This window comes from Harpia harpyja, chromosome 5 (assembly GCF_026419915.1).
Source record: "Harpia harpyja isolate bHarHar1 chromosome 5, bHarHar1 primary haplotype, whole genome shotgun sequence".
NCBI lineage: Eukaryota > Metazoa > Chordata > Aves > Accipitriformes > Accipitridae > Harpia > Harpia harpyja.
Window position 1 is genome coordinate 40,967,507 of NC_068944.1, and position 20,050 is coordinate 40,987,556.

The window sequence follows — 20,050 nt, forward strand, 5'->3', positions numbered from 1 at the left end:
TTGTGATAAATGGTTAACAATGAAGCTACTAATTCACTGAAATGTTAGTCTGCTGAATCATTGGGAAATATTTCCAGTGGCTTTTTCTACAGCTAGTATGTGGAGAACAGCATTCATGTTTATGTTTTTGCTTCTTCACTTTATTGGTGAAATATTTATGCTGATTAAATACATTTTTAGGAATTTTTACTTTCTCCCAGTAAGTGATATTCAGAAAAAAAATATATCTGAGACTTCTGTCTTCCCACCCATTAATCTGCAATTCCTCTACTCCTGGGATTGCATATTGCTTTAATTCTTTGATTTTTAACTCAACCATTTGAACAGACATTCCTTTCTGGATCTAGATAAGTTAAGATAGTTGCTCATCAGCACTTTACAAAGACTTTACCTTTCTCAGCCATCAATTAAGTCAGCATTTATAAGACAGGATAATAAATCCTTTGTAAGGATTAATGACGCTTTAAAAAGAAATGGCTACTCCCCTGCTGCATCCCCTCCCTCCTGGGAACTATGTAGGTAAGGAGCCAGCTTGTAGGAATTTGGGAGAGAATAGTTGGGGGATAGGTGCAGGATGGAACTGAGGACTATGTTGGGGATTTCAGGAAAGAGCTTGCTTAGACAAAGACTGCAGGAGATGTCAAAGGGTGGTTGTTTATGAAAACTGTGTGAAGGAGGAACAAGTAGAGAGAACTGTTAGGTGCTGGAGAAAGGTTGTACCTGGTGGGAAGGACTGAAAGCAGTTGTTGATTCCCAAGGAGCAGGTACCGAGAAGATGTGGTACTGCTGTTTTCTAATCTGTTTTGGGTAAAATAACCTGAGCAATAGGTCAAAGCAATTATTTATACTGTTCAAGATAATCTTCCTGATTCTTAGCTGTAGCTGATTAGACTGTGCTAAAATGAATAACCCTGCTACCAGAACTGTGAGTTTGTTAACTTATGATAAGAAGTGGTAGAATACTGCCTTCAAGTGTTACAGCTGTTTGCAAAATCAATTACCAAGGCGCTGCCTAAATAAGGAATTAGGGGACTCTCTTACTTCACTGTTACTTGAAGCCCTAGGTAACTCACCTCTGAGTTGTCAAAGCTATATAAACTAGGGACTTCCTATCCTTTGCTTTTCAGAAAGAAATTTAAATTAAAGACAGAGAGATTATTATGATTTACATCTTAGTTATGGCTACCTCCATGACCTATTTTAAATTAGGGAGGATAGATGGAACTTTCTTGTAAACCACAGATGAAAATAAAATTCCCAGTGTTCCATTGAGTATACCTTGTTGACAAAGTTAAGTATATTACTATTACTTAAAACATCATTTTTAAGCCTCTAATTTAATTTCTAGGGAAAAAATGTTTATATCATGTCACTTAGGTAGTCCACCAACATTTGAACTGGATTTATTGGAATAAGCTAAGAAGTTACAGTTCTGGATTGCTTCTCTGTGTCAAACTGACCATGTAAAGGCATGAGCAATTTGAATATGCAACTGACTGTTCATTTAAGGTTCATACTTCTTGAGTTTGCTACTTTTTTCCAATACTACAGTTGTTGAAAGATATTAAAAACCCAACATATTTAAATTGAGATATTCTGTGTGAATAGTAACAGAAGGTCACAATATGTTCAGAGAATTCAAATATATGAATGTTCTCTTATGAATACTTCTTGTATAGATGGAGTTGCAGATGGGTTACCAGATGGAATACCTTCCTTCCAATATAGTTATATGTATTTAAAAATGGATGCAATGCAACCATATTATTTAAATCAATTCTGTTATTACTTTTGAAGCCATAATGACAGTAACTATTCTATAACAGAGAAATGTGGCAAGAGGAATGTAATTTCTTGCTGTAGAATTGTTGGGCTTGTCTGAGATCTAAAAAGGCTCGCTTTGAAGAAAGGACCTTAAACCAATTCTCTCTTCCTTAGGAGATTGATTGAATATCTAACAGGGAGCATGCAATACAGTTCAAACAGGGCACTAGATGTCCAGGAACATGTGAAGCATAACTGGCCAAAAAGAAATGACTATAAGAACATTTTGGGACATAGCTGCCTCAGAAGTACTCTTCACTTCTGAACAAAAATCAGTCCCTATGCCTGAGCTAGAGGCCCAGCACATCTTGGCAGAAGCATCCTTTTCCACTTGCTCAGTCTTTTGCCCTTTGATTAGCTTGCTCGGCTGGGTGTTATTAATGTTGACATCACCATAGCACAATATTAAAAAATGAAACAAAAGATAGATCCTGCCAAAGAGTGAAAAAACAGTACACACTACCCCTCTATACACTCTTTCTCAGTGTACATATTCTCTCATCTCATCAGCCTACCATACTTTACTCATATCCTCATGCTTCACTTGTGTTGGGTCTTCTTTTTCAGACTGTCATTCATTCATCTGTGAAAAGTCATCAACTTGCAGGAGCTCTTGTTTCACTGTTTTCACCTGCCTTCTTTCTCTTGTCACTTCTGCTCAGTCACCAATATAAATTCCCACATCCTTGCTAATGTTCTTACCACCTTTTTGGCAGAACAAGGCACAGAAATTAGTGATAATAGTAATCACACTAGGGGAGTTTTGGGGAAAGGAAGCAGGGCCGCCTAGAGCCAGTTGCCCAGGACCATGTCCAGGTGGCTTCTGAAGATCTCCAAGGATGGAGACTTCACATACAACCTCTCCGGGCAACCTGTGCCAGCACTTGGTCACCCTCACAGTGAAAAAGTGTTTGCTGATATTCAGAGGGAACATCCCATGTTTCAGTTTGAGCCCGTTGCCTCTGGTCCTGTCACTGGGCACCACTGAAAAGAACCTGGCTCTGTCGTCTTTGCACCCTCCCTTCAGGTATTTATATATATAATTGAGATCCTCCTGAGCCTTCTCTTCTGCAGGCTGAACAGTCCAGCTCTCTCAGCCTTTCCTCATAGGAGAGATGCACCGGTCCCTTCATCATCCTTGTGGCCCTTTGCTAGAGTGTCTCCTGTATGTCCATGTCTCTCTTGTACTGGGGGGCCCTGATCTGGCCCCAGCACTCCAGGTGTGGCCTCACCAGTGCTGAGTAGAGGGGTAGGATCACCTCCCTTAACCTGCTGGCTTTACTAAAGCATGTCAGCAAGATAATTTATTTCAGTCCCCAAATTCCTCTGAGTAAAATCAGAGATTTTCTTTCCGTCACTATTGGAAGAAAGAGTCAGAAGCTGTAGGTTCTCCATGAAGGTCAGGAGTGCTCTATCTGACCACTTGTATCTCCTACATGCTTTGATGATGTCAATATTAACACCGCCAGATTCAACAAACCAAGAAAACAATTCAGCTTTTAAAAATTGTCTTTCCTTGCCTTGGAAGCTAAAAATTCACACCACTGTTGAGAAATGATGCCAGTCCCTTCATGCATGTATGTCTTTTAGCTCCAGGCTCTTAGTTCCTGAACTTGTTATGAGCCAGGAGAAGGAGGGAGCGGTAGGAGGAAGGACCAGAGTGACTCAGAGTTCTTCAACCCTTAGCTCTGGTTGTGTGTAACTGGAGGCTTCTGAAGCAACCCCATACCTCCTGCTCTGTCTGGGCCATGTTTCAAATTTTTTATAGGCTGATACGCAACTTTGCATTTCCAGACATGTTCCGATTTGTCTGTTTTGAAATGCATGCAACATATAAATGAAGTGTAAAGTGTAAGTAAGACTTTTTAAATACAAGGTCCTTTGGGACTAGGACTGTCTTTTGGTTTTGCATTGCCTGCCACAGTGGGGTTGTGGTGCACTATTAGGTGTTACAATAAAAAAAAAAAATAATGAGAAGAGTGAACAGTTAATAAATTATATGTTTTATTCTTCTAAATTATATAGCTGATCTGATGAAAGAGTTATGACAATTCATTAAAGTTTGAGTCTTTTAAAGATTCATTAGAATGTGCTTGGGATATAGAATTCTCAAACGAAAATCTTAGATTTGCAGAGATTGTGTTCGTTTCCTTCAAACAAAACGAGTGCTTATAAGAAAAGCAAGACAGGTTACAGAGCAGTGCTAGCTCAATACACCAGAGGGAGCTGTGCTTACACAGAACCGTAGGTCCGGGCATGTGACAGATCGCAGAACAGTGATGTTTTTCGTGATAATACCATGTATATAAGTACAGAGGATTAGGGCAACCTCAAAGTGATTTTATTTTCTTCCTTTTATGTTTTTTCCTCTTAATTTCTTCTTAACATTAAAAAGTGTACTTTTGTTTTGCAAAAATGATAATGTCATTTCAAAGATTGAGATCAAGCAAGCTGACTGAATAGTCTGGTTTATTGTGTTCATACAGCATAACAGAATTAGCTGTACCTACTCTGTTGTTAATGTCTTGGAAGAGATATTTTGACTATGCTATTTTGACTTCTCATAACTGTAAAAAACACTCACATTTTCATTTGAAATGTGCCTTGCCTTGTCCCCATCCAAAGCTGAAATTTGAGGGCATGTTTTAAATTAAAGAGTATACCTGAGAACAAGAGAAATGTTAAAATCACATGCTTCACATTAAAAAGCATCCATTTAACAATTTTTTTTTATCAGCTGTCACACTGTTGCTTCCTTTTTCATAAATAGCGTTTTTATATGAACGTAATTAATTGCACTTGGTTTTTTAAAAAAATATATTGATTTATAGTTCTGGCCTTGCAGTAGAATCCAAGCACAAACTCACTGACTCTTGCTAAAGCAGACTTTACTGGGTTATGGGGCTCCATGAATCCATTTGCAGGAATTTAGTCTACATAAAACTGCACAGCGTGTCTGTGAAAAGATTTAGCTAGCGGGGCACTGTAGGGAGTCCCCTGTGGGAGGAGGTCAGGGACTGGATACAGCCAGCTCCACAACAGACCCACCGCAGGACACAGATAAGCCCATCAGCCAAGCTGGTGGCACCTCTGGGAAAACATATTTAAGAAAGAGCAAAACACTGCATGGCAGTGGGGAGTGAGGGAAAAGTGTGAGGAAACAGCCCTGCAAACACCAAGGTCAGGGAAGAAGAAGGAGGAGGAGGAGGAGGAGGAGGAGGAGGAGGAGGAGGAGGAGGAGGAGGTGCTCCAGGCGCCAGAGCAGAGATTCCCCTGCAGCCTGTGGAGAGGACCATGGTGGAGCAGGTATTTCCATTCAACCTGTGGAAAGGGCTGTGGTGGAGCAGGCACTTTGCTGCAGGCCATCCACCCCATGCCAGAGAAGGTGGATATTTCCTGAAGGAACTGTGGTCCACAGAGAGGAGCCCACACAGGAACAGGTTCTCCTGACAGGAAATGTGGCCTGTGGAGGACTCCCTCTGGAGCAGTTTGTGAAGGACTGCAGCCTGTGGGAAGGACCCACGCTGGAGCAGGAGAAAAGTGTGAGGAGGAAGGAGCAGCAGAGAGGAGCTGTTATAAACTCACCACAACCCTCCATTCCCCATCCACCCCATGCTGCTCAGGGGTGGGGGGTAGACAAGTTGGGAATGAAGGAGTGAATTTGAGCCTGGAAACAGGGTGGTGAGGGGAAGGTGTTGTTTTAATTTTTGTCTGTGTTTCTCACCATCCAAATCTATTTTAATTGGCAATACATTAAATTAATTTTCCCCAAGCTGAGTCTGTTTTGCCCATGACAGTAATTGGTAAGTGATCTCCCTATCTTTATCTTGATCTATGAATTTTTCGTCTTATTTTCTACTCCTGTTCTGTTGAGGAGAGGGAGTGAGAGAGCAGCTGGGTAGGGGTCTGGCAGCCAGCCAAGGTCAACCCACTACAAAAACATACAATTTGGAATTGGGTGATCTGGGAAATGAACTTTTTGAGTTCAAAGGGTGAACTGTTTGGTTCCAAGGATGACATACCAAGAGCAATTGGGTTTTTAAGTCTGGCATTTACAGTCTCCTCTATTCCAAATGGAAAGGAATGGTCATCCAGACTTTTTCGTGGTATAAATTAGAGGAGAAACTCCATCAGAAGATGAGAAGACACCCTGCATCTTCTGGTTTGATATAAAAATTTAGAAGAACTCAGGAGGAGTCCTAAAGGGACTTCTTCAGTTAATCCTGTTCTGGAAGAGACTATACAGTAAACCTAAGCCATGGCTGGTCTCAAAGAAGTGAACTTATAGAGCAAAACTGTTGTATCTTTAAACAATTTTAATACATTTGCATGGGAAAAAAGAAAAACTCAAGACCCCATCAAGAGTAAAGCACAGAAGAAAAACTAACTAAATACACAGTTGTCCCACATTTTTTGTTGTCATTAACTCTCAGATATATCAGCCTTTAGGCCCATGAATGTTTTATTTGTTCTTTCATAGATCTTCCTGAGAGATAACCAATTGGATACTGGACAAACAAACAAAAGGAGTAATCAGACTCCACTGACCTGTTTAACCTTGATTGTGAAGGATGAAAAGCAGCAGCTGCTTTCTGTGGAACAGGGCTTCTGGTGGCACTTCTTTCCTTTTGGATTGTATTGACATAAAGACACCAAGATATTGAACTGTTAATGTTGTGAGTTTATACATGCCAGACTGTTCCATCACTTTTTGAAGCAGGTATGTTATTTGAATCACCTTGCCTTATTTTTCAGCACAAATCCAAATGAATTATGGGTATTGTAGAAAAAAGGCATATTATTACAACCCCTGTAGAAGACAGTTAATCCTGGATAGTACAACATTTGTGCAGAAACAGCTGAAGTTAACTGGGGTCCCATCCTCTTAGGAGATGTGGAATTGTTATCAGAATTTGGATTGTCTTTTAATATATTTTATTGTCATTCAAGGAAGGAAACAGTATTTTCTTGGCTCTGTTCTACTGGAACAAAAATACATAGCTTGAAAATAGGATTCTAATGTAATTTCAGCCATCAGGAATGTATCTAATACTAAAATTGTAACTGTTATATCTTCCTTAATAAAAAGAGCATAACTTTTTCTAGGAAAGTGTCATCTCATTGTACTTTTAGTATTTTATAGGACTGCTTTAAATAAGTAAGAAATAATTTTGAGTAGCTAGACCTTCAAGGTGATTAATCACTAGAAGACTGAATAGGCTAGTGAGTTTAAATTGCCATAGCTGACTAGGTTATTAAAATTATTTCATGAGAAAGTACAAATTACATGACTTTTTAGTTGTTCAGAATAAAATCCTTCATAACTTTAATTTTGTTTTATGCTTCAAGGTTGCCATGTAGCTAATCAGCATTATGTAACGGAATTTTTAAATAATGCTGTATATCTGTGACTTCACATGGTTGCCCACCACTATCTTGTGCATTAACAGGCTTGATGTGCCTTGCATGATTCCAGTGTGATCAGGATAGATCCGAGGATTATACTAAATATGCTCTGGACATACCATTATTAACAAGTACCATTTTAACTACTGCAGGTGGTAAAGTAATATCTAGATGCTCATATATAATTTCATTCTTAATTGTTAATTTAAAAACAAAACTTCAATCCATTTAGTTGATGGTTTGTGTACGACACTTAAAAGTAGAAAGGAATTTTTTTTCAGCAGATCACAAGACCCTAAATTGTGTGTTAGCTTATTAGAAAAAGAAAACATCAAAGTAAATATGAATAAATTTAGGTCTTTTAGTAAATCAGATACTATGTGCCAGAATTACTCAGTGGATTGCATTTCTTTTTGTACTTACATGGTATTTGATTTTCTTTTTGGTATTGAACAAAGCTGAAGGTCTTAAAAGTGTTACATGGCTGGTTCTGAACCAAAATGTGGCCTAGTAAATAATATATGAATAATGGCAAGATAGTGTTTCCAGCTCAGCAATGAGAAGGGTGAAATAGCTGAGTGGGTAGTCTTATCTAACAAAACTGGTTCTCAGAAATTTTTCTTATGGCTGGGGTTACAGCTCACTTTTAGGCTTTTTCTGTGATCACTTCTCAACATTTGGAGAAGGGTACAACATACAAAGTAATAAAGAGGTTGTGGTGAGAGTTTTGTTGTGGCAAGTCTGCTGTCAAAGAGCTGCAGCTTTCTCTTATGAATTATAGGTATCTATATCTGGTGTTTTAAATTATGGTTTCTATGAGCTTCTTCATGGTGTTGCCTAGCATTAACCAGGTCTGGTTTAAAAATGTTTGGTTCTTCAAATCCAGAAGGATGAACTATGAACTGTAAGGAGGTATTAGAGCCACTCAGTGAAGAATCACTTGTTTGTCTGCTTTGCTTCTGTGATGAAAGAAGGAATGAACGACAGATCTGAAGTGGACTGTGCTTAGCCTTTATTTGCACTATACTGTAAGGGCGCCTTGTTAATTTTAGCACAAGCTCATGAGTTCAGCCCAAAGTCTTGTATCTCAAATAAGACAGGACCCTGATTGATGTCAGTATTTCCCATTCAGAAGTTTGCAATAAATGGTTACTTTTATAATACTGAGGTCAATTCTTGGTATCTAGTCTCATTGCCTAGGTCCAGATTCATGCCACCTGTCCTCAGGCACATGAGTTGGGAATGCAGTGATCCTGAACATGCTGTAGAGGTAATAGGGAGAAAGTGCTTGATCAGTTGTCCTCTGAGTATGTATCTCTGCCTGTTGACAATATAAGGAGTCTAGTTTGACTAAGCTTCAAACTTAATCGCTCAACTTAGGCACCTAAAATTGGTTAGGCTGAATCTGAATCCTTGTATTGAGAAAGCAAAAATTCACCACAGTGTTGCATTATGTTATACTCAGAGGTACAAAGCTCTTAACCCACTGCAAGAAGCCAATAGCCTTAACAAATAGTAGAATTATTCTTCTAAGACTTAGAGAAGATAGATGTAAACAAACACGAATAAAACTAGGTGGAAATACTATGTGCAGGCATTAATTCTGTAGGAAATTTAGCTGTTAATTTCAGTGAGAGCAACATCAAGCCTTTAATATGAACAGTGATACCTAACACAAGAGCTTCTGTTCTTTGGGTTTTGCTTTTCCATTTTCCCAAATAATTGTAAAATATCTTAAGAGACAGAGGATAATTTAGAGGAGATTTTATTCTAGTTTCACTTTCATGTATTTTTAACATTTTACTACCTGATTACAGTCTATTAAAATGAACAATAAGAAATACTGTCCATATATACTTGCAATCCCCACTGTTTTAAATTCTGTTCTACATTAGCAGCTTTGGTAATGCACTGCTAACATGGCTGAACAAAGGCAACGTGCTTTGTCAACATCAGGGGAAGCATTATATGAAATCCTGGCCCTAGAGAAGGGAGCAACACATGATGAGATTAAGAAGTCCTACAGGTATGTAAAATGTGCTTTGCAACATGTCTAAAAATGCTTGTGTGTCTGCATGATTATGATGGTAAAACCTTTTGAGATACCTACACTGTAGACATTCATTGTTACAATTTTTTTTTTTGCACTGTGAGCCTGAAAAGAATCAGAGATGATGCAATGTGAATCTATTGATTTCATCCCACAAGCAATCTGTGTGCTTCATCTAAAATGTCTTAGTCTAGCTGAATGAGAGTTCAGACTGTTAGGATAAAATAACTCAGACTGTGCTTGTGAAGTGCAGTCTTTGAATACTGCACCCAGTTCTTGTGTTAACAGCTTTTCCTGAAGTATGCTGAAAAGTAAAGCCAATGCAGAAAAGTGCTATAATAACAATACAAGAACTAGAGTAAGAGACAAAAGGAGTTTGATCAGTTTATCTTGTCATAAAGAAGACCGATAGATTATTTGATTATACTGTGTAATATCTTTGAAGGGGAAAAATGCTAGGTATGAGAGAGTTCTTTACTTTATGAAGGCAGGCATAACCAAAACCAGTGTTTGGAATCTAAAAGCACTTTGAGCTGAAAAAGAGGTAGATGGTTTTAACAGTGAGTGTAACCAACCACTGGAACATACTTGCACAGGAAATGGTAGGTTCTCTATTGAGAAAGAAGAGAGGACTTTAAGATAAGTTTTACTCAAACACAAGTTATCAAAACGATGAAAAGTATTTTATTGTTGAAATGTAACAAGACCAAGAAGTAATACTAGAAGATTCTATGGGTCATTTTGCTCTTAAATCTGTTCTGCTGCTATTGAAAGAGAAAGAACTTTAAATGTCATTAGTGAAATAGATGTTCTTGACATCAAAATGTGCCAGACATGTACTTGCAGGTTTAATAAATATAATAAAACTTTTATTACAGCATCATTCTGGGTGTTGTTGGTTGCACTGTATTACCAGGAAAATTTTAACACAGCTTGCTTTTCTAATCAAATATAAGAATACATTTGAACTGAAAAAGGGCTTACGAAATAGATCTACTTGCATCATTGTTTAGCTTGAATTTTGCTGGGACTCTGTCCTCCGTATTTTTGAACAAATTGCATCTCTCCCGTTTTCTGTTTCTAAAGGCATATATTCAATGGAGGCGGGAGAAGTAGTGAATGTCCAAACTCTTCACACACTGGAAGGAAAACTGTTGACATCTCATGGTTCTGTTGTCTTGCATAACTATACCACTGGGGGATAAACTTACTACAGTATCAAATTCACTCATGACTTGCACCTTCTAAGTCCCTGTAGTATAGCCTGGCTGCAGAAACCATCTTCTGTATCAAACCTCATGTTTTCCTGTTGCTTTTACATTTAATTTTCTGGAAAGAAGGCCTTCATTAATCCCCAAAGGAGAGAGTTGTCATGGAAGAATGTAGAATGGAATTAATTTAATTTAATGCTGAACATGAATACGGATGATTTACACAGTGATCTATGGTAAAACTGACAGTGCTGCTTTACCCATCTTTATTAGTAATTATAGCAAAAAAAAGGCTGCTTCTAACTAAAGTGGAAATGTCAGAGGGATTCACTTTTAATGGAGTAGCTGTAAATATTTGCAATATAAAATGATGAGTCAGTCTCATAGATTTTCTTTAATTATCTTTTAATTTATGCTAATCCAAAAATCTGCTGCTGAACTGGTATTCTTTAGTACAAGGTATAAAACCAGCAATACCTGATCCTGAGTTTCCTGCCATTATTAATTAAATCAGTATTAATCATACTACCACAGCCCAGGGCAAAATTTACTTTTTAATAAACATGACAGAGGTACATCTCTGTGCTTTTATTTGGACTTTGGCACAATCTGATTTCTCAAGGAGTAAAGCTAACAGGCTTCTAATCAGCAGAATTTCAAAGGAGATCGGTTTATCTTCAAACCATACGAATATAATCTTTAGAAATTTTTTTTGTCATAAAAACATAAACTGCACTTAGACTTCTGCTTTTGAGTCTGACAGTGAAGTAATAGGCAGAGAGATACCATATTTCATATATTTTCTTCAGAAGTTTAAAAAGCACCACTTTGAGAGATTATTTACAGAAAAAAAAAAGGTACATCGATGCCTCTGTGACAGATTACAAACTGGTGATTTAGGATTTTATTAGGAAATGTGTGCAGTACTCTAAAAGTAACTAAATGACAGTAAAAAAACAGGGTTATTCCCTTACATATGACAATGCCAAATGCAACTTCTGATACACACCTTGATGCTGTCATCGTCAGGGAACATGACAGGCAGCCACAGCTCCCAGAGGACAGAGGGCCCCCGGCAAAGGGCCCTGTGTCCAGGCAAGGGGAATGAAAAGCGTTGGAGAATGCGGGCATCGATCCCGCTGCCTCTCACATGCTAAGCGAGCGCTCTACCACTTGAGCTAATTCCCCAGCCCACAGCCTCTGCCTGAGGTCCTCTCCCCTCCCAGGCACCCACCCCTGACCCAGGCTGCCCCGCACCCAAAGCCGGGGCCTCCCATCGGCCTCCCTCTCACACCACCACCAACTCACCCATTCGCGTTCCTGCTGGAGGCGACCGCTCGGGTACCACCATCCCCTGGCCAGGGTTCACCCCAGGCAGCCTTGGCTGGTCATCTTCTCCACCTCAGGCCGGAGCTCAAGGCTGGCCAGACCTTGAAGGGGAGCCACCCGGGCAGCACCAAAAGGCAGAGGAGCCGCAGAGTCTGGGCCGGAGCCAAAAGGACGCTCCTTCGAGCCGGAGTTGAACCAGCGACCTAAGGATGGCCGTGCAAGGGAGCCTACAGTCCTCCGCTCTACCAGCTGAGCTATCGAAGGAATCATGGGGCCCCGCCCAGTTCCTCGCCCGTCACACACTCCTCCAACACTTCCCTATCCACAGCGCAGCACGCTGCCTCTATTCCAACACCCTGCTTCAAACAGACCCACCTCCCACACCACACCGCCTTGCTCAACCCTTCGGCCCCTCAAATCATGCAAACCCACAAGCGGAAGATCTCCACAGGCTCCTTGGGCGTCATCTTCTACAGCTGCACTCTCCTCAGGGCCAAGAACAGCTTACCCATACCCTGCTGCTACTTCCCGCGATTCAGTTTCACTCTGCTGACCGTTGCCCTCTCGTCCAGCACCAGACAAACGGACAGCCTTTTCCCTACTCAACAGCCTACTCCCGCGAGCTGGGAGGTCATGCGTAAGCCCTCTGATCTTCTCTTTCTCCAGGCTGAACGTGCCCACTGTCCTCAGCTCATCCTCAAAGAGACACCCCTCCATTCCCTCAGCCTGTTGGTGGCCCTGCACTGAGGTTGCTCCATTTCACTGATGTCTCTCCTCTACGGGGGAGCTCAAAACTGGACACGTTACTTCAAGACGACGTTTGACGTCTGTCAAGGAAAGAGGGAGAAAAAATAAGGTCCCCCGCCAAACTGCCCATGCTGCTCTTGTTGCAGCCTCGTACGTCGTCCTCCCCTGTGCAGCCCAGGAACACCATGGTCTCCCCGCAGCCCCCAGAGGACAGAGGGCCCCCGGCAAAGGGCCCTGTGTCCAGGCAAGGGGAATGAAAAGCGTTGGAGAATGCGGGCATCGATCCCGCTGCCTCTCACATGCTAAGCGAGCGCTCTACCACTTGAGCTAATTCCCCAGCCCACAGCCTCTGCCTGAGGTCCTCTCCCCTCCCAGGCACCCACCCCTGACCCAGGCTGCCCCGCACCCAAAGCCGGGGCCTCCCATCGGCCTCCCTCTCACACCACCACCAACTCACCCATTCGCGTTCCTGCTGGAGGCGACCGCTCGGGTACCACCATCCCCTGGCCAGGGTTCACCCCAGGCAGCCTTGGCTGGTCATCTTCTCCACCTCAGGCCGGAGCTCAAGGCTGGCCAGACCTTGAAGGGGAGCCACCCGGGCAGCACCAAAAGGCAGAGGAGCCGCAGAGTCTGGGCCGGAGCCAAAAGGACGCTCCTTCGAGCCGGAGTTGAACCAGCGACCTAAGGATGGCCGTGCAAGGGAGCCTACAGTCCTCCGCTCTACCAGCTGAGCTATCGAAGGAATCATGGGGCCCCGCCCAGTTCCTCGCCCGTCACACACTCCTCCAACACTTCCCTATCCACAGCGCAGCACGCTGCCTCTATTCCAACACCCTGCTTCAAACAGACTCACCTCCCACACCACACCGCCTTGCTCAACCCTTCGGCCCCTCAAATCATGCAAACCCACAAGCGGAAGATCTCCACAGGCTCCTTGGGCGTCATCTTCTACAGCTGCACTCTCCTCAGGGCCAAGAACAGCTTACCCATACCCTGCTGCTACTTCCCGCAATTCAGTTTCACTCTGCTGACCGTTGCCCTCTCGTCCAGCACCAGACAAACGGACAGCCTTTTCCCTACTCAACAGCCTACTCCCGCGAGCTGGGAGGTCATGCGTAAGCCCTCTGATCTTCTCTTTCTCCAGGCTGAACGTGCCCACTGTCCTCAGCTCATCCTCAAAGAGACACCCCTCCATTCCCTCAGCCTGTTGGTGGCCCTGCACTGAGGTTGCTCCATTTCACTGATGTCTCTCCTCTACGGGGGAGCTCAAAACTGGACACGTTACTTCAAGACGACGTTTGACGTCTGTCAAGGAAAGAGGGAGAAAAAATAAGGTCCCCCGCCAAACTGCCCATGCTGCTCTTGTTGCAGCCTCGTACGTCGTCCTCCCCTGTGCAGCCCAGGAACACCATGGTCTCCCCGCAGCCCCCAGAGGACAGAGGGCCCCCGGCAAAGGGCCCTGTGTCCAGGCAAGGGGAATGAAAAGCGTTGGAGAATGCGGGCATCGATCCCGCTGCCTCTCACATGCTAAGCGAGCGCTCTACCACTTGAGCTAATTCCCCAGCCCACAGCCTCTGCCTGAGGTCCTCTCCCCTCCCAGGCACCCACCCCTGACCCAGGCTGCCCCGCACCCAAAGCCGGGGCCTCCCATCGGCCTCCCTCTCACACCACCACCAACTCACCCATTCGCGTTCCTGCTGGAGGCGACCGCTCGGGTACCACCATCCCCTGGCCAGGGTTCACCCCAGGCAGCCTTGGCTGGTCATCTTCTCCACCTCAGGCCGGAGCTCAAGGCTGGCCAGACCTTGAAGGGGAGCCACCCGGGCAGCACCAAAAGGCAGAGGAGCCGCAGAGTCTGGGCCGGAGCCAAAAGGACGCTCCTTCGAGCCGGAGTTGAACCAGCGACCTAAGGATGGCCGTGCAAGGGAGCCTACAGTCCTCCGCTCTACCAGCTGAGCTATCGAAGGAATCATGGGGCCCCGCCCAGTTCCTCGCCCGTCACACACTCCTCCAACACTTCCCTATCCACAGCGCAGCACGCTGCCTCTATTCCAACACCCTGCTTCAAACAGACTCACCTCCCACACCACACCGCCTTGCTCAACCCTTCGGCCCCTCAAATCATGCAAACCCACAAGCGGAAGATCTCCACAGGCTCCTTGGGCGTCATCTTCTACAGCTGCACTCTCCTCAGGGCCAAGAACAGCTTACCCATACCCTGCTGCTACTTCCCGCGATTCAGTTTCACTCTGCTGACCGTTGCCCTCTCGTCCAGCACCAGACAAACGGACAGCCTTTTCCCTACTCAACAGCCTACTCCCGCGAGCTGGGAGGTCATGCGTAAGCCCTCTGATCTTCTCTTTCTCCAGGCTGAACGTGCCCACTGTCCTCAGCTCATCCTCAAAGAGACACCCCTCCATTCCCTCAGCCTGTTGGTGGCCCTGCACTGAGGTTGCTCCATTTCACTGATGTCTCTCCTCTACGGGGGAGCTCAAAACTGGACACGTTACTTCAAGACGACGTTTGACGTCTGTCAAGGAAAGAGGGAGAAAAAATAAGGTCCCCCGCCAAACTGCCCATGCTGCTCTTGTTGCAGCCTCGTACGTCGTCCTCCCCTGTGCAGCCCAGGAACACCATGGTCTCCCCGCAGCCCCCAGAGGACAGAGGGCCCCCGGCAAAGGGCCCTGTGTCCAGGCAAGGGGAATGAAAAGCGTTGGAGAATGCGGGCATCGATCCCGCTGCCTCTCACATGCTAAGCGAGCGCTCTACCACTTGAGCTAATTCCCCAGCCCACAGCCTCTGCCTGAGGTCCTCTCCCCTCCCAGGCACCCACCCCTGACCCAGGCTGCCCCGCACCCAAAGCCGGGGCCTCCCATCGGCCTCCCTCTCACACCACCACCAACTCACCCATTCGCGTTCCTGCTGGAGGCGACCGCTCGGGTACCACCATCCCCTGGCCAGGGTTCACCCCAGGCAGCCTTGGCTGGTCATCTTCTCCACCTCAGGCCGGAGCTCAAGGCTGGCCAGACCTTGAAGGGGAGCCACCCGGGCAGCACCAAAAGGCAGAGGAGCCGCAGAGTCTGGGCCGGAGCCAAAAGGACGCTCCTTCGAGCCGGAGTTGAACCAGCGACCTAAGGATGGCCGTGCAAGGGAGCCTACAGTCCTCCGCTCTACCAGCTGAGCTATCGAAGGAATCATGGGGCCCCGCCCAGTTCCTCGCCCGTCACACACTCCTCCAACACTTCCCTATCCACAGCGCAGCACGCTGCCTCTATTCCAACACCCTGCTTCAAACAGACTCACCTCCCACACCACACCGCCTTGCTCAACCCTTCGGCCCCTCAAATCATGCAAACCCACAAGCGGAAGATCTCCACAGGCTCCTTGGGCGTCATCTTCTACAGCTGCACTCTCCTCAGGGCCAAGAACAGCTTACCCATACCCTGCTGCTACTTCCCGCGATTCAGTTTCACTCTGCTGACCGTTGCCCTCTCGTCCAGCACCAGACAAACGGACAGCCTTTTCCCTACTCAACAGCCTACTCCCGCGAGCTGGGAGGTCATGCGTAAGCCCTCTGATCTTCTCTTTCTCCAGGCTGAACGTGCCCACTGTCCTCAGCTCATCCTCAAAGAGACACCCCTCCATTCCCTCAGCCTGTTGGTGGCCCTGCACTGAGGTTGCTCCATTTCACTGATGTCTCTCCTCTACGGGGGAGCTCAAAACTGGACACGTTACTTCAAGACGACGTTTGACGTCTGTCAAGGAAAGAGGGAGAAAAAATAAGGTCCCCCGCCAAACTGCCCATGCTGCTCTTGTTGCAGCCTCGTACGTCGTCCTCCCCTGTGCAGCCCAGGAACACCATGGTCTCCCCGCAGCCCCCAGAGGACAGAGGGCCCCCGGCAAAGGGCCCTGTGTCCAGGCAAGGGGAATGAAAAGCGTTGGAGAATGCGGGCATCGATCCCGCTGCCTCTCACATGCTAAGCGAGCGCTCTACCACTTGAGCTAATTCCCCAGCCCACAGCCTCTGCCTGAGGTCCTCTCCCCTCCCAGGCACCCACCCCTGACCCAGGCTGCCCCGCACCCAAAGCCGGGGCCTCCCATCGGCCTCCCTCTCACACCACCACCAACTCACCCATTCGCGTTCCTGCTGGAGGCGACCGCTCGGGTACCACCATCCCCTGGCCAGGGTTCACCCCAGGCAGCCTTGGCTGGTCATCTTCTCCACCTCAGGCCGGAGCTCAAGGCTGGCCAGACCTTGAAGGGGAGCCACCCGGGCAGCACCAAAAGGCAGAGGAGCCGCAGAGTCTGGGCCGGAGCCAAAAGGACGCTCCTTCGAGCCGGAGTTGAACCAGCGACCTAAGGATGGCCGTGCAAGGGAGCCTACAGTCCTCCGCTCTACCAGCTGAGCTATCGAAGGAATCATGGGGCCCCGCCCAGTTCCTCGCCCGTCACACACTCCTCCAACACTTCCCTATCCACAGCGCAGCACGCTGCCTCTATTCCAACACCCTGCTTCAAACAGACTCACCTCCCACACCACACCGCCTTGCTCAACCCTTCGGCCCCTCAAATCATGCAAACCCACAAGCGGAAGATCTCCACAGGCTCCTTGGGCGTCATCTTCTACAGCTGCACTCTCCTCAGGGCCAAGAACAGCTTACCCATACCCTGCTGCTACTTCCCGCGATTCAGTTTCACTCTGCTGACCGTTGCCCTCTCGTCCAGCACCAGACAAACGGACAGCCTTTTCCCTACTCAACAGCCTACTCCCGCGAGCTGGGAGGTCATGCGTAAGCCCTCTGATCTTCTCTTTCTCCAGGCTGAACGTGCCCACTGTCCTCAGCTCATCCTCAAAGAGACACCCCTCCATTCCCTCAGCCTGTTGGTGGCCCTGCACTGAGGTTGCTCCATTTCACTGATGTCTCTCCTCTACGGGGGAGCTCAAAACTGGACACGTTACTTCAAGACGACGTTTGACGTCTGTCAAGGAAAGAGGGAGAAAAAATAAGGTCCCCCGCCAAACTGCCCATGCTGCTCTTGTTGCAGCCTCGTACGTCGTCCTCCCCTGTGCAGCCCAGGAACACCATGGTCTCCCCGCAGCCCCCAGAGGACAGAGGGCCCCCGGCAAAGGGCCCTGTGTCCAGGCAAGGGGAATGAAAAGCGTTGGAGAATGCGGGCATCGATCCCGCTGCCTCTCACATGCTAAGCGAGCGCTCTACCGCTTGAGCTAATTCCCCAGCCCACAGCCTCTGCCTGAGGTCCTCTCCCCTCCCAGGCACCCACCCCTGACCCAGGCTGCCCCGCACCCAAAGCCGGGGCCTCCCATCGGCCTCCCTCTCACACCACCACCAACTCACCCATTCGCGTTCCTGCTGGAGGCGACCGCTCGGGTACCACCATCCCCTGGCCAGGGTTCACCCCAGGCAGCCTTGGCTGGTCATCTTCTCCACCTCAGGCCGGAGCTCAAGGCTGGCCAGACCTTGAAGGGGAGCCACCCGGGCAGCACCAAAAGGCAGAGGAGCCGCAGAGTCTGGGCCGGAGCCAAAAGGACGCTCCTTCGAGCCGGAGTTGAACCAGCGACCTAAGGATGGCCGTGCAAGGGAGCCTACAGTCCTCCGCTCTACCAGCTGAGCTATCGAAGGAATCATGGGGCCCCGCCCAGTTCCTCGCCCGTCACACACTCCTCCAACACTTCCCTATCCACAGCGCAGCACGCTGCCTCTATTCCAACACCCTGCTTCAAACAGACTCACCTCCCACACCACACCGCCTTGCTCAACCCTTCGGCCCCTCAAATCATGCAAACCCACAAGCGGAAGATCTCCACAGGCTCCTTGGGCGTCATCTTCTACAGCTGCACTCTCCTCAGGGCCAAGAACAGCTTACCCATACCCTGCTGCTACTTCCCGCGATTCAGTTTCACTCTGCTGACCGTTGCCCTCTCGTCCAGCACCAGACAAACGGACAGCCTTTTCCCTACTCAACAGCCTACTCCCGCGAGCTGGGAGGTCATGCGTAAGCCCTCTGATCTTCTCTTTCTCCAGGCTGAACGTGCCCACTGTCCTCAGCTCATCCTCAAAGAGACACCCCTCCATTCCCTCAGCCTGTTGGTGGCCCTGCACTGAGGTTGCTCCATTTCACTGATGTCTCTCCTCTACGGGGGAGCTCAAAACTGGACACGTTACTTCAAGACGACGTTTGACGTCTGTCAAGGAAAGAGGGAGAAAAAATAAGGTCCCCCGCCAAACTGCCCATGCTGCTCTTGTTGCAGCCTCGTACGTCGTCCTCCCCTGTGCAGCCCAGGAACACCATGGTCTCCCCGCAGCCCCCAGAGGACAGAGGGCCCCCGGCAAAGGGCCCTGTGTCCAGGCAAGGGGAATGAAAAGCGTTGGAGAATGCGGGCATCGATCCCGCTGCCTCTCACATGCTAAGCGAGCGCTCTACCACTTGAGCTAATTCCCCAGCCCACAGCCTCTGCCTGAGGTCCTCTCCCCTCCCAGGCACCCACCCCTGACCCAGGCTGCCCCGCACCCAAAGCCGGGGCCTCCCATCGGCCTCCCTCTCACACCACCACCAACTCACCCATTCGCGTTCCTGCTGGAGGCGACCGCTCGGGTACCACCATCCCCTGGCCAGGGTTCACCCCAGGCAGCCTTGGCTGGTCATCTTCTCCACCTCAGGCCGGAGCTCAAGGCTGGCCAGACCTTGAAGGGGAGCCACCCGGGCAGCACCAAAAGGCAGAGGAGCCGCAGAGTCTGGGCCGGAGCCAAAAGGACGCTCCTTCGAGCCGGAGTTGAACCAGCGACCTAAGGATGGCCGTGCAAGGGAGCCTACAGTCCTCCGCTCTACCAGCTGAGCTATCGAAGGAATCATGGGGCCCCGCCCAGTTCCTCGCCCGTCACACACTCCTCCAACACTTCCCTATCCACAGCGCAGCACGCTGCCTCTATTCCAACACCCTGCTTCAAACAGACTCACCTCCCACACCACACCGCCTTGCTCAACCCTTCGGCCCCTCAAATCATGCAAACCCACAAGCGGAAGATCTCCACAGGCTCCTTGGGCGTCATCTTCTACAGCTGCACTCTCCTCAGGGCCAAGAACAGCTTACCCATACCCTGCTGCTACTTCCCGCGATTCAGTTTCACTCTGCTGACCGTTGCCCTCTCGTCCAGCACCAGACAAACGGACAGCCTTTTCCCTACTCAACAGCCTACTCCCGCGAGCTGGGAGGTCATGCGTAAGCCCTCTGATCTTCTCTTTCTCCAGGCTGAACGTGCCCACTGTCCTCAGCTCATCCTCAAAGAGACACCCCTCCATTCCCTCAGCCTGTTGGTGGCCCTGCACTGAGGTTGCTCCATTTCACTGATGTCTTTCCTCTACGGGGGAGCTCAAAACTGGACACGTTACTTCAAGACGACGTTTGACGTCTGTCAAGGAAAGAGGGAGAAAAAATAAGGTCCCCCGCCAAACTGCCCATGCT

General features: G+C 47.5%; 1 protein-coding gene and 13 non-coding genes across 15 annotated transcripts in view; 1 reads left to right on the forward strand and 13 right to left on the reverse strand.

Moving 5' to 3' along the window:
- The window catches only part of DNAJC5B (DnaJ heat shock protein family (Hsp40) member C5 beta), a 54,935-nt gene that overhangs the window by 8,717 nt on the left and 26,168 nt on the right, over positions 1–20,050 (forward strand). Inside the window, exons 2-3 of one of the 2 annotated variants that reach the window (XM_052788516.1) lie at positions 6,305–6,544; positions 9,126–9,256. In XM_052788516.1, coding sequence (XP_052644476.1) covers positions 9,150–9,256 — 107 coding nt within the window. In that variant the 5' untranslated portion in view covers positions 6,305–6,544; positions 9,126–9,149. The remainder of the gene's footprint in view (positions 1–6,304; positions 6,545–9,125; positions 9,257–20,050) is intronic. The other variant, XM_052788517.1, reaches the window with a different exon arrangement.
- Positions 11,607–11,679, reverse strand: TRNAA-AGC (transfer RNA alanine (anticodon AGC)). Its single transcript has one exon. It is a non-coding gene; the product is annotated as a tRNA-Ala (tRNA).
- TRNAY-GUA (transfer RNA tyrosine (anticodon GUA)) lies at positions 11,996–12,084 on the reverse strand. Its single transcript is given in 2 exon segments — positions 11,996–12,031; positions 12,048–12,084. It is a non-coding gene; the product is annotated as a tRNA-Tyr (tRNA).
- On the reverse strand, positions 12,832–12,904 carry TRNAA-AGC (transfer RNA alanine (anticodon AGC)). The gene has a single exon. It is a non-coding gene; the product is annotated as a tRNA-Ala (tRNA).
- On the reverse strand, positions 13,221–13,309 carry TRNAY-GUA (transfer RNA tyrosine (anticodon GUA)). The gene is given in 2 exon segments: positions 13,221–13,256; positions 13,273–13,309. It is a non-coding gene; the product is annotated as a tRNA-Tyr (tRNA).
- TRNAA-AGC (transfer RNA alanine (anticodon AGC)) lies at positions 14,057–14,129 on the reverse strand. Its single transcript has one exon. It is a non-coding gene; the product is annotated as a tRNA-Ala (tRNA).
- Positions 14,446–14,534, reverse strand: TRNAY-GUA (transfer RNA tyrosine (anticodon GUA)). Its single transcript is given in 2 exon segments — positions 14,446–14,481; positions 14,498–14,534. It is a non-coding gene; the product is annotated as a tRNA-Tyr (tRNA).
- TRNAA-AGC (transfer RNA alanine (anticodon AGC)) lies at positions 15,282–15,354 on the reverse strand. The gene has a single exon. It is a non-coding gene; the product is annotated as a tRNA-Ala (tRNA).
- On the reverse strand, positions 15,671–15,759 carry TRNAY-GUA (transfer RNA tyrosine (anticodon GUA)). Its single transcript is given in 2 exon segments — positions 15,671–15,706; positions 15,723–15,759. It is a non-coding gene; the product is annotated as a tRNA-Tyr (tRNA).
- TRNAA-AGC (transfer RNA alanine (anticodon AGC)) lies at positions 16,507–16,579 on the reverse strand. The gene has a single exon. It is a non-coding gene; the product is annotated as a tRNA-Ala (tRNA).
- On the reverse strand, positions 16,896–16,984 carry TRNAY-GUA (transfer RNA tyrosine (anticodon GUA)). The gene is given in 2 exon segments: positions 16,896–16,931; positions 16,948–16,984. It is a non-coding gene; the product is annotated as a tRNA-Tyr (tRNA).
- TRNAY-GUA (transfer RNA tyrosine (anticodon GUA)) lies at positions 18,121–18,209 on the reverse strand. Its single transcript is given in 2 exon segments — positions 18,121–18,156; positions 18,173–18,209. It is a non-coding gene; the product is annotated as a tRNA-Tyr (tRNA).
- TRNAA-AGC (transfer RNA alanine (anticodon AGC)) lies at positions 18,957–19,029 on the reverse strand. Its single transcript has one exon. It is a non-coding gene; the product is annotated as a tRNA-Ala (tRNA).
- Positions 19,346–19,434, reverse strand: TRNAY-GUA (transfer RNA tyrosine (anticodon GUA)). Its single transcript is given in 2 exon segments — positions 19,346–19,381; positions 19,398–19,434. It is a non-coding gene; the product is annotated as a tRNA-Tyr (tRNA).